The following is a 12,406-nucleotide window of genomic DNA, read 5'->3' as shown; positions in this document are numbered from 1 at the left end:
CAAAATTTCGATAGGGCTTACCATTTTTGAGAAATTCTTCAAATTCTAACCACTGAATTCTAAACTTCAAGGTCTGGTCGGCACCCTTTTCTGTTGTCCGATTGCAATAATCTTTTTCAGGAACTATTTTTTTTTCGACACGTATAAATAAAGGCCATCCTACTGCATATATGCGTAAGTAGGTAGGTATCACGCAAGAGGGTACCTATATAACATAATTAATTTAAACTCCTGTTTCTATGTTATTTTTTGTTTCTCGCATATGTATTATTCTAATCGTTTTATTTAAGAATTAAAAGTCTGGCTCACTAACAAGGCTTATTTATGCTGAAAACGTACTTTTCTAGTCGGAAAGCATTCTCCGTTTCTCTCGACTCCTGTCCCCTTTGTAAACAGAATTCTCATCTCGTGTTTCATCTTTAAGAAACCAAGTGACACTTTTCTCAGAACTAGCCAATTAATTTTTCTAACGTAACACGCAACAAGTGGCCTCTGTGGCTGTTAATTACCAAGTTCCAGGATAAATTGTGCGGACGTGTGCGATTTTGGTGTGGATCGCACGGTCCGTGGAAACGGTAGTCACATGATCGACCTCCTAGTTATCTGAACGGCGATCGTTCGCTTTCTCTGGTAGTTAGCCCAGTTTCGATAGACGGTAAATATTCGACGTAGAAGGGCTTGGGAGCTGTCTACGACGCCTTGCTATATACGTATGAACCTCTCAACACGCTGATGTAATTGAGACGATTGCATAATTTGCTATTGACTGGAAATTAGGGCTTGGCTACTTTCTCCGTTTTTAACCTCGTGGATTCTCGGCCACTGTACCTCCTCGAGGCTATAAAAACCTTTCGCTCTTCTTTTCAGACGTCACGTTACTTTGATCGATCGGTTCGCGTCTGCTCTGCTCTTTCTCTCAAATGAAATTTGTCTAGAGTTGACGTATTTATGATAGAACTCCACTTAATCTGCTTCTACTTCTCAGTAACTATTTTGGCAATATCAGCGAGTACTTCTCAATTTCTTTTCTACTTGGCAATGTGGTTTTATTGATTTAAATCGATACGTAGATGTTGAGTCGACAATAATTCGTCTTTTTCTAAAAAATGTTTAAATTAACGCTGATTAAACACTGATTAGGCGAGTATGAAAGTGCTTTAAATCAATCGTCCATCTAAAACTTCTCTCATTCAATTTTACGTCCATCACTGGACTCTCAATGAACCTTAAAAAAACCAACTAACAGAAAATAAATTGAACGTAATATTTCACTGCGGTTACATTAATTTCTCAGTTTAACGCTCCCCCTATCTCTATCCCGCCCGTTTAATCTCTGACCTCGATGCATCACTTACGCAACAAATATCCTACTTTTACCAGCGGAGGGTTAATCCGTCTTTCCCCCTAATCGTTCTTGATTCTTAAGATTGACACCGATAAATCGTACAACGGTACGCAAATTGTACCGTATAAACCCGGCGGTTATCTCGGTTAGAATCGTACCTAGAGGCGTTCCAGTCAGCGTATAGTCGTGATCCATGAACTGTCCCCAGGCGATCACCATAACTGTGCCAGCGTGATCGTGATAACCCTCGTCAGGATGCATGGTGCGTGACACCACCCGCGATAATGGTAAATCGTGACCAGTCGCCGATATCCTCGGCGCTGTTAACCCGTCCGCGAATCGGGGAGTCAGCAATCTGCGGGGGAACCAGACTCTTGTTACGGAAAAATAAAAGAAAAAAGAAACGTTTATCGCGTGGTGAAAATTTTTCGTCAGCGCGAAGCTTCACCTCTGGAAGGGCGACAAAGTGGAGCCCCAGGTTGGGTTGCGCAGGTTCGTGCACAGGCCATCGTTTCGCCTGTACTTCCCTGCCCGACACTCCACGTCGCTCAAGAAGGCCGGGCACACATCTCGGATCAACGTTTTCGAGGTGTCGATCAGGGGTAGAAGCTTGTCGATCTCCTCGAAGGTTAGGCCGTACCTAGTAATGCCATTTGGTAAAAGGGTTTATTGATTCACAGAGTATTTTGTTAGCTGTAGCACTGGGAAGGCAGACAACTATTGGCAGAGACAGATTGTTTGGGGTGCGCAGTTGCTTTGAATCACCAAATGCTCTTTAGAGATTCAATTTGTTTCCATCGCGAAATATGGGGTTGGAAGTTAGTAGGCTTTGATACGTACAATTTTAAAAAATTTTAATTGAACTCTTCTGTTAAAACTACTTCTGTGTGGTTAGCGTTTGGTAATGCCATTATTGCAAGAGCTTTTGGAGCAGGGCTGTCCAAGGTCGCTCCCGCGGGAGCTTGGGTTTCTCCCACTCTCGTCCGCGTTGTCAGGGATACCGCGCGACGCTATCCGCAAAGACGCTAGCCGGGCTCTTAGAGCATATAGACATGGAGGTCTCACTGAGAGCTCGAAACTGTCGCCAACATCGTGCGAGAGAGAAAGAGATACTTTCTCGACGGTGCGAGCGAGAGAGGTAGAACGAGGGAGTCCCAATCGCTCGCAATGCGCATGCGTCGGTGTACAGCTCTCACTCGCAGCAGCTTGCACATGTCTCTCTCTCTCGCGTGATGTTGGCGACAGTTTCGAGGACAGGAGACATAAGGCAATGAGACCTCCAGTAGTATATGCTCTAAGGCCGGGCTAGCCCGTCATGGCAGCCTTCGTAGCGTCGCGCGGTAAACTTGACAACGGAGGCACGCTGCGCCAGAAGAAGATTGGAAGGGGAAGCAGGCGCGTGAGGGGCCCCTACGCTGGACAGCCCTGTTTTGGAGTATCTTTTGTAATGTTTCTTTGGGAATGATTTTTTCAGAAGAATGTTGGGGTATTGCATTCAGGTTAAAAACACTACAGAACTTTCTTTTGCCTTCCGTGTTATATATATATTCGTTAAGTTTCCTAGGACGGTTCTTGCAATTTTTCTACTCCATGTTTTCATAACGTTTCTTGTGGTATTACAGCTTCTTTTTATAACTTTTCTCAATTCCTCTAGAGAATCCCTTCATTTATCATTTTCACAGTGGAAGATTAAAATATTTTCAATATTTTATTCATATTCACGATCATACAAAATGCACTTCCGATTACTTTTAATATATATTATCCAGTAGAACTTCACAATAAAAGAAGCATTTATTTTACTATCTCCAAGGTCATTTATTTTTGTAAGAATAGGTGATTTGTACTAAAGCCAGAAAACAAGAAATCGTTGCACATATTTGTTTATATGAAACATTATTACGTTGTTGTTTTATTCTATAAACAAAGTGTGTAAAATATGTATTCTAACACAAAAAGCATTGCAACTACTTTTGTCAATTACTTATTTCAAACTTCTTCATCTCATTTCTATATTTGCCAATAATTTTGTACAGTTCAATCACTTTTCCAATATTTTGAAGAAACAGGAAATAATGTTAAATAAAAATTAATGAAAAGAAGTGAGCTCGTGACACTGGATGGCCTATATAGCCCAAGTAATAAAGCATCGTATCTGGGTCCAGAAGTCCATTCACTTGATCGACCATCTCGTTTCCCCCTGAATTTAATGCTGAATCATCTGTACCTTTTACTTCCTCAACGGAAAGTAGTTCATCGATGTAACTTTCCAATCAGTAATCGCCCAGAGATACTTCCCACTTCCTAACCCAAAACTTCCTGAATGAAGAGCATATTGGAATGTGGAAGGAGCAATTTTTTCTGCCGAAATTCACTCTGAAGCCCTTAAACTCATCGCTATTTTCATTTCTTTAATATAACTCCATTTTTCTTTTCGCAGTGATATAGGGCACACAAACTGAACAATTCTTATATACAAAGTTTTGTTCTATCTCTCAACCTCATAAAGGGCGAATCCACTTACTCCCAAATCGCCTTTGAATTTCATTAGGGTAGGTTCCCTTATACGTGACTGGACGCATCGTCAGCAACTTCAAACTCGATTTTCTCGAGAACGAAGCGCAATATCAAAAAATTGTATTCCTTTTCCTCGACTTATTTACTTGTTATAAGTCGAAAAGAAAGAGTAACCTTTTTTCATATCGCGCTTCATTTTCGAGGAAATCGACTTTGAAATTCCCGACGTTGCGTCTAGTCGCGTACAGGAAAACCTAGCTTAATGAAAATTACGGGCGATTTGGGCGTAAGTGGAATTCGCCCTAAGTTATATAAACAAAAAAAAAAAATGAAAACATGCAATCACCATAAGGGTTGATTTCGCCCCTTCGGAATGAATATCCGCAGAAAAGCATTGCTCCTGCATACTCCAGTATCCTCCGCATTCACGCGAAGTGTGATTAAAACCAGAATTCCGGGGTGGAGTACGTTCCCTTGTAAGTCTCCTTAAGTTTGAACTTAGATAGAAAGAAATAGGTTCTTACGTGTGGGCCAGATTCGTGCTGATGTCCAGGAGGAGTTCACCGACCGTGGCCAGGTCCTCTGGCCGCCACATTTTGCTTCTGGGTTGCGCCACATCTGCATGAACCGGCGAAACGCATCAACATCGCGCGACGTAGCGAGCGGAGGAACAAAGGGAAGGGTAGCCGTGAAGAGGACGCTGGATAAACTCGAGGGGATCGTTTCAGGCGACGCGCCGTGACGAATCGCGTCGTGTTATCCGTTTCGAACGACATCGTAAATCATCGGGGGTCGTACACAATTATCGTTAGACATCCCCCTCTCCCCCCCCCCCCCGGATTGTACAGAATACTTACTGATGCGTTTCCTCGCCTCGATGTAGGCGCGATTCACGGCGTCGTAGGTGATGCATGTCTGCGAGCCACTCGCCGTTGGGCTGAAAGATGAAGAAACGAGGATGAAAGTTAACGCGTGCTCTCGATCTTCGGCTACGAGCGTATTATTTACAGCCTCTCTTCTCCCTTTTTCTCTCTCTCTCTCTTCCCCTCCCCCTTTCTCCCCTCTCTCATTCTCATCTCTCCTCTCTTTTCGTCGAGTTAATTACCTAACGTTGTAGGTACCCTACTTTTGTTAGAGCCGCGGCTTAGCGAGCCGACGCGTTTACCGTCTCTCCGCTCGTTTGTATTCTGCATCAAGGTAACCCGAAACTATCATACGAACCGTGGACTCGCGAACGCACGTGAATTGACATATCCTGTTTCTTGCAACGAAATATGCTGGCATTGACGTGCCGCTCCTCGTGGCTTTTACCTTTGAAGGTTGACCCGGCGGTTCTCCCTCGTCTCCTCGCATTTGAATCAGCCGCGGCGCGCACGTTCGTTTCGTCGTTTAATTCCTGTCACGGTCGATCGTCGACGATCCAGTTTTTACTGGCAGCTACGATCATTGCGGAAGGCTTCTTTCCCTACTCTGGGTGTAAACAAGACGCGAGGATTCTGATAGGGATCTTCGGAAGGGGTGGCTTGCTATTAGTAGTTTTAAGTGAAAATTGCGATATCTTTATGAATTTTTTTTTAGTGTAATAAACGTTATATTTAGAAATAGAGGCATACAGCTTTTTGTGTATTAATTAAGCTGTGTCCTCTTCAAAAATTTTATTTGTTTTACTTTTATTATGTTGAAAAATATATTTTAATGAATTATTATATGTTAAATTATTTCTTTGTGTATGAATATGATTAACATATGAATTACATGTAAATAACAGTATCTTAATGGAAAATTGAGTTTTGATTTTTTTCCCAATATACTCGTTACACTGTGCATAGGTCAAAAATCACATGCTTGACTTTCATAAGAAATAATTTTTTCAAAATCGGTGCCGACAAGTACTAGATTTTTTTTAAAAATTTGATTCAAATTGGTTCAGTAATTTCTGAGATATTTTTGACACCGCAAATACTGTAACTATGAAGAGGCCTTGGGATAGTGGGCTGCTATGGCATCATTTCTTAAGATATCATATTTATTTTTGAAGAGAATACAGCTTAATTTATGCACAAAAAGGTGTATGTCTTGATTTGTAAATATAACGTTTTTTTATAAAAAAAAAATCGTAAAGGTAACCATATTTTTCGACTTGTTAAACATTTGTAACCCCTTAATGGTTCAAGCTCTTTTAATAGACTTTCATAATTAGTGCTACAGGTCAGTTGATACATCCCTCTAGTATGGGACAAATTGGGTCTGTAAGTTTCTCTGCTACGTTCCGTTAACTTTCAAGGAGTCGATGGATATCTGTATCGATGAAAAGAGTGCGAGGATAACGAATATGTCTTCTTAGCTCGCAATGACGGTTCGCTGAAATATGGCTGACATGAAACGAAGGTGCAACACGGGGCATGTATGTCCCGTACCGAGGTGAACGTGTTAATTATGCAAAGAGGTATTTCTCATTTAGCGGTACGAAACAAGGAAAACTGAAATTAGATTGTTATTTAACGAACGAAGGTTGCTGACAACAGTGTTTGTTTTTCGTATGTTTTCAATATTCTAGGATTGAGGATTAATTTTATAAAGATTGCTAAGCTCTGGACCAACTTATTTTAAATATTGCTGGCTACTTATTGCCAGCTGATCAATTTTGTTTCGATTTTATGAATTCATTTAAAGTGAATGTCCCAATTTCTGCTCATGTCCCCATTTCTAATCATTTCGTATTTTTCTTATTATTATATGCGTTACGTTTGTACTATAGTTGCAAGAAAATAATTCTAAACTATTTAAACATTTACGCGAGTGTTGCACGAGCTTGGGGCAATATTTAGAGCATTATATATTTAATTAGAAATTACTAATAGTTAACAATCTTGAAATATCTTTCTTAAATAGTTTTTGAATTGCTTGATTTATTATTAAAGAATTAATCAATTACTCTGCGAATTTTCATCACAAACAAATTTTTTACGCCTTCTTTACGACGAGTTATCTCTTAAATGAGCAGAAATTGGGACATCCACCTTACGATACGTTGTTTCTTAAAAATTCTGCGCTCCTACCTCTCGATCAGGTCTTAAATACTCCAGAAGGTAATTGTGCAGCTGTATTACTTTATTAACATTCTTGCGGCTTACATGGCATCCGCAAATTGTCCGTGCCCACTTCTGCGGAGAAATATTTTCTCACAAATTATCCTGTCACAATAGTTATTAAACGAACTAATGAGTGCAGGCTGGAAAGATTTGAGAGTAGCTCTGAGCTTGATTGCAACAGAACGCACCATTGTGCAAGTTCGTGTTGTAATTACTATTTTAACTGATCTAATAACAGTGCTATTACTGATTCAATCAGCTGTGCGTAGCTCACTTAAAGCAACTGTTGTATAAATTTCTTAAATTCTAAAAGCAATCAAATAAATGCATCCTTTAAATTCCATCGTATTCACGAAAACAGAAATATTATTCATCTGAAATTTTTTAAACGATGTATCTGTACATTTAAATGTACAAAAAGTTCTGCTGATAATTACTCAGCATTGTATTAATTTGATTTTACCTCCCCCTCACATTTTATATTCTTTCTTTAATTAATTAAACGATACTTCACAATTTTTTGTTACACACAGCTTCTACGTGGATATCTTTAACTAGTTAACACACGTTATTATGCAGAGTACATATATTTTTAGAGGAGTAGTTGTAGTATGAAGTTATTTTAATATTCAAAGATTACGATAGAAAACTGGACCGGCATTCGTGTCAACAATTTCTATGTATTCATCTTGTCCGACTACGTGAAACCATAGAAGGAGAAGTCACGTTTGAAGCATGCTTTCCCTCTTCAACGGCTTACATGGTCTGCAGTTCGTGCAACGTAACCAAATTGGCCAAGAGCAATTTTCAAGCGGTTGGAAAATGGTTGAAGTCAGAGATGGTTTAGAGACGTTGCATAAATACGATAAAATTCTCCAACAGTGATGTTAACCCTTCGCGGTCACGCGGGGTGTGTCGCGCCCCAAGAGCAATTTTCGCGTTCAAATGTCGCGTCTTTACGACTTCCAAAAGGGATTTATCGCGAAGGAAAAAAAAGGAAAGAAAAATATCGCTTTTTTTCCCCCAACCGTGGAAAATTGGTCTTCTTGAACAACAAATTTAATTACATCAAAATTTACATTTGTGTAAAGACTATTAGAGCATGATTGTAAGAGTATTACGAATGTACAATTATCACTCAAAAGTTAAAAGATTCAAAACTACGAAAATGTAACTCAAAAATAACGTTGGGGTGCAGTGAACTCCATGTGACCAATTTGGGATTACAAGAAGGCGTGACGCACGGATGGATAAATTGGGGCCGCTTGAAATTACCTTCCTTTGTTTCGAGCAAAAACTTAGGAAGATAATGACTCAAAAGCGTACGTATAGCTATCCAGAGTTGTGCAGAATTACAATTGAATTACTCCATGAATTATAATTACAAAATAATTCAATTACATTGTAATTCGTAATTCAGATCTCGCGTTCAATTAGAATACATCGCAATTCGTAGTGCAATGTATTTGCAATTGTAATTGCATAGTACAATGTAATTGAATTATAATTACGAATTAAGAGGTAACCAAATTGAGAGGTAATAAGAGGTGGGAAAGAAATATGTAGGTAAAGGTTTCGAAGAGAAAAAAAAATATTATGAGTGCTGAATATGGTATTATTCATAAATTTATAATATATAAAGAAAAATAAACTCCTTTGTAACACTTTTTTCCACTTTTTTTCTCACTTCTTCGGAGTTTTGAGCTGTAATTTAATTACATTGTATTTCACTTACATTGTAATTCAATTGTACGCACAATTACAGTAATTAGGAATTGAATTCATTGAAAAGTTTGAATTATGTAATTGAGTTACAACGTAATTGAATTACTATGTAATTGAGTTCCAACGTAATTGAATTACTATGTAATTCAGTTACAACTTAATTGAATTACTATGTAATTGAGTTACAACTTAATTGAATTACTATGTAATTCAGTTACAACGTAATTGAATTACTATGTAATTGAGTTACAACGTAATTGAATTACTATGTAATTGAAATGCAATGTAATTAAATTACGTAATTAAATTACAGTGTAATTCAATTAGCACAACTATGTAGCTACCCATTTAAATATGTTATACATTAAAATGTCAAGCAAAACTATAATATTACAATTTTAGAGTATATGTAATCTCTTGTGCTTAACTGTACATAAATTATGTATCTACTTCAGTGAAAATATTGGAATGCTCTAATTATTGTCGTGGATCCTTAAACATGACCTGCACTAGTACTTTACTGTTCCTATCAACGCACAGGGATTGAAAAAATTGGACAATCTTCGACTACTTGCCAAGTTTCTGTGGCGTTAAAATAAAACTCTGTGTCTGTTACAACGGTGAATACAAAATTTTAAAACACTTTTTTTCACTAATGAGTCTACCCAAAGTTTTGAACGATACTGTCTGTTACTTCGAATTAGTATCTATTCTTTAATGAGATAAGGAATCTCAAACGACGATAGGATGAAAATCTAACACACAAGCTTATTCTGTGTACCAAAATGGGGCATGTACATACCGTTGCCTCTGTGGGTACCTCGCAGCGTCCAAAGGTTAAACTATGTACATTTCCCTCGAAAAGTAATTCGCGCAAGGTGAACGACTCGCATTCATAGAATCGGCGAGTGATAAGTTACACCCATAAAACCAGGAACACGATCTACGTATTAATTGCACAAGCTATAGATTTCTCGTTCCATTCAGTATCAGCTGACAAAAGTATCGTTGCACAAGGCTGAATTGCAACGATAGTATCGATAACTGGGGATTTTTCTCTGCCACTTCTGGATAAGCATATATATCGGGGGCGTAGAAAGAAAAATAAAATGTAGCGGTGGCAAAATAATGAATTTCAGCCAAATTGAATTTGCAAGTAGATTTTCCTTGCGCTGCACGATACACTCAACAGTTTGTTACACCTTTGTCACTGGAAATAGAAACTGGATTGCGCCGCGAATACGGAAATGCACTGTTACCGATCTCTCCCCGTTAATTTGGTAAAACTTCGAATTCCACAAATTGATAATACTGTTACAAATCGTCAGGGGCAGTGCACCGTAGAAATTGAAATTCCAGAGGAAATTCTTACGTCAGTTTGTTTGCTACGTTGGCGATACCTTGCGAAAATATTTTAGCTGCATAAATGCACGCTGATCTGGCTTTCACTGTGGTTAGCAACGCGCAGATAATTCCTTATGTATTCTGTCTTGTACACCATTATATCTTGCCCTCGGGCAGCTTTTTGCTGCTTCAAACGAACTTGTTTTTTGTTTCCTGTGCAAAATCAATGCATCTGCAAAAAATAATCTGTTTGTGAAAATTTTAAGTTAATTAACTGTCACCGTAATAACATTCTTGGATTTCATGGCTGGCGGTTAAATAAGGTTTCTTGTGATTAAGGTGCAAAAAAAGTGAATGGACTGAATCGATAAATTAAAGATAAGTAGAAAGTGTTGTTTTGAATAACAGCGTGTTATATTTTTTCTGCTATCAAAGTGCAGAATATTCATAGATACTAGATAAACTGAGAATTTATAATAAATTGCCTGCCATACGACGTTGAAAATTCTGTTTTCGGCACGAAAGTTTTCAGTTCCTTTAACATTAAAATAAAAATAAAATGAAGAATATGCTATCTTATTTTTAGAACGTACTCCCAAAATCTGAAATCAATTTATTCCTTAGATTCCAAGTAATCCTGATAGCCATAAAATAATACCACGTAACTTGACGAAAAATTAACATTGTGTAATGATTTTCATTTCATTTACCACTTTGATAATCACATTTTTAGCATTAGTTTTAATCTTATTTTTCAAACCGACACAGTGATTATTTCCTTTAGAAAATCAATTATTAAAAACGAATCGATGGAAACGAAAAATGCCTGCTTGTGTAATAATTTTTATCGTGTGTAGTTTCTGAATTATCATCGCTAAGCCCTTCAGATTTCGCGATTCACCGTTGTTGATCTCCTTAGATCACTGCTTCCTGATATCTTGACTAGATCTGTCGCGCTTTATTAACGCTTAGCCGCGAAACGATCGCGACCAAGTGTGGCAGCTTTTTTGCAATTAGAAGTTTAATCGTGACTACACGGGCTGCCGACAAGAGCGCACGTTAACTCGCGTGAACGTGCAACAACATTTCTGTGCACCGGCAGACGTAGGCAGTTCGAATCTCGTAATTGCGGGGAAACGATGCAATCGCATTATGCCTTGTTATAACTGGCAGAACTATTCTCTGTCGCGACGAGCCAGAACCTCCTGGTCATCCACAAATAAATTCATCTTCCTTCGTCCATTAAACTTACAAAGCTTGACGGAGGAAACGATAATTGTAAATAAAAGCAGGGACAAGATTTACATAAGGGAGGTTTAGGTTTTTATGTCTGGGTTAAAAGAATAGGTTTTAATAAAAAATTCTTTTTTCAACTTAAAGAAAAATAGATTTTCTTCAATACAGCATACGATTTTTTAATAAATTTAAAAATAAGGAAAGGTCGAATTCGTAAAGAATTTTTTTTTTTATTCATTAAAACAGTTCGGCTTTGGAGGTTTATAAAATTGAACAAATTAAAATATGATAAAAACCGTACGCTATATTGAAGGAAATCTATTTTTCTTTAAGGTGAAATAAGAATTTTTTATTTATTTTGTTTCAGTCGCTTTTGGTGCCGAGGGCCAGCTGGCAATACGTGATGGTAGACAATGTTAAATAACTCCGTCGTTTTAAAACATTAGAAAATAAATAATGTATGAAAATAAAGTTAACACGTTGCCTAACATCTCCTTAAAAGATTCCGATATTTCACTGAAGCATTACCTGAGAAAACAAATTTTAAATTTACCCATTCTTTTAGGCCTACAAGATGATGTACCCCCTTAACTCAGCTTTAATTCAAATTGGTTTTATTATCTTACAAGTCAGATCATTTTCTGAATGCATAATCGTATTACACCTACACAAGTGAGACTATTCAAGATATTTGTAAGTGAAATGAAGTTTCTTATCAGCTTGTTACCGTTGTGCCTGTGTGAGTTGATGTGCGAAGCTGTAATTTGCATTTTTCTGTCAGGTTCGTGCAAAAGGTTTGTCACTTGTGTGCGAAGCACTACTTTAAATAAAACTATAAAGTTCCATTTCGTAAAAAATCTACGAATGGTCGAATAACAACCCCCTGTGACCAACAGAAAAGCTCCACTTATTTATACACAAGTATTCATTTCATTTGCATTTGTACCATAGTCGCTGATAAATTCTGCTAATTTTTAATTAAATGCACTTCTATCATTCGATTTTCTAAAAAAGTGAAAGTTCGTATAAAAATTTTCGTGTTACATTTTCTATTTATTTTTGCGCAAGGAACCACCCTGTACTCATCTTCAACCCCTCCGCATATTGCCACCCTCGCAATTTTCGCCAGTTCTAGAAAATTCATATA

At 37.8% G+C, this 12,406-nt stretch overlaps 2 protein-coding genes across 3 annotated transcripts in view; one reads left to right on the top strand and one right to left on the bottom strand.

The window, feature by feature from the left end:
- Cep290 (Centrosomal protein 290kDa) overlaps window positions 1-12,406 on the top strand; it is a 158,208-nt gene that overhangs the window by 40,202 nt on the left and 105,600 nt on the right. The window lies entirely within an intron of this gene.
- Window positions 1-12,406, bottom strand: part of Cysu (peroxidase homolog) — a 45,127-nt gene that overhangs the window by 17,114 nt on the left and 15,607 nt on the right. For both annotated transcript variants that reach the window (XM_076816732.1, XM_076816733.1), the window contains exons 3-6: window positions 4,720-4,799; window positions 4,387-4,480; window positions 1,794-1,985; window positions 1,504-1,700 (exon numbers count right to left, since the gene is read on the bottom strand). In XM_076816732.1, the coding sequence (XP_076672847.1) occupies window positions 1,504-1,700; window positions 1,794-1,985; window positions 4,387-4,480; window positions 4,720-4,799 (563 nt within the window). The remainder of the gene's footprint in view (window positions 1-1,503; window positions 1,701-1,793; window positions 1,986-4,386; window positions 4,481-4,719; window positions 4,800-12,406) is intronic.

The sequence above is a fragment of the Andrena cerasifolii genome, chromosome 7 (genome assembly GCF_050908995.1).
Source record: "Andrena cerasifolii isolate SP2316 chromosome 7, iyAndCera1_principal, whole genome shotgun sequence".
NCBI classification, from domain to species: domain Eukaryota; kingdom Metazoa; phylum Arthropoda; class Insecta; order Hymenoptera; family Andrenidae; genus Andrena; species Andrena cerasifolii.
This window is presented reverse-complemented; position numbering and strand designations above follow the sequence as displayed.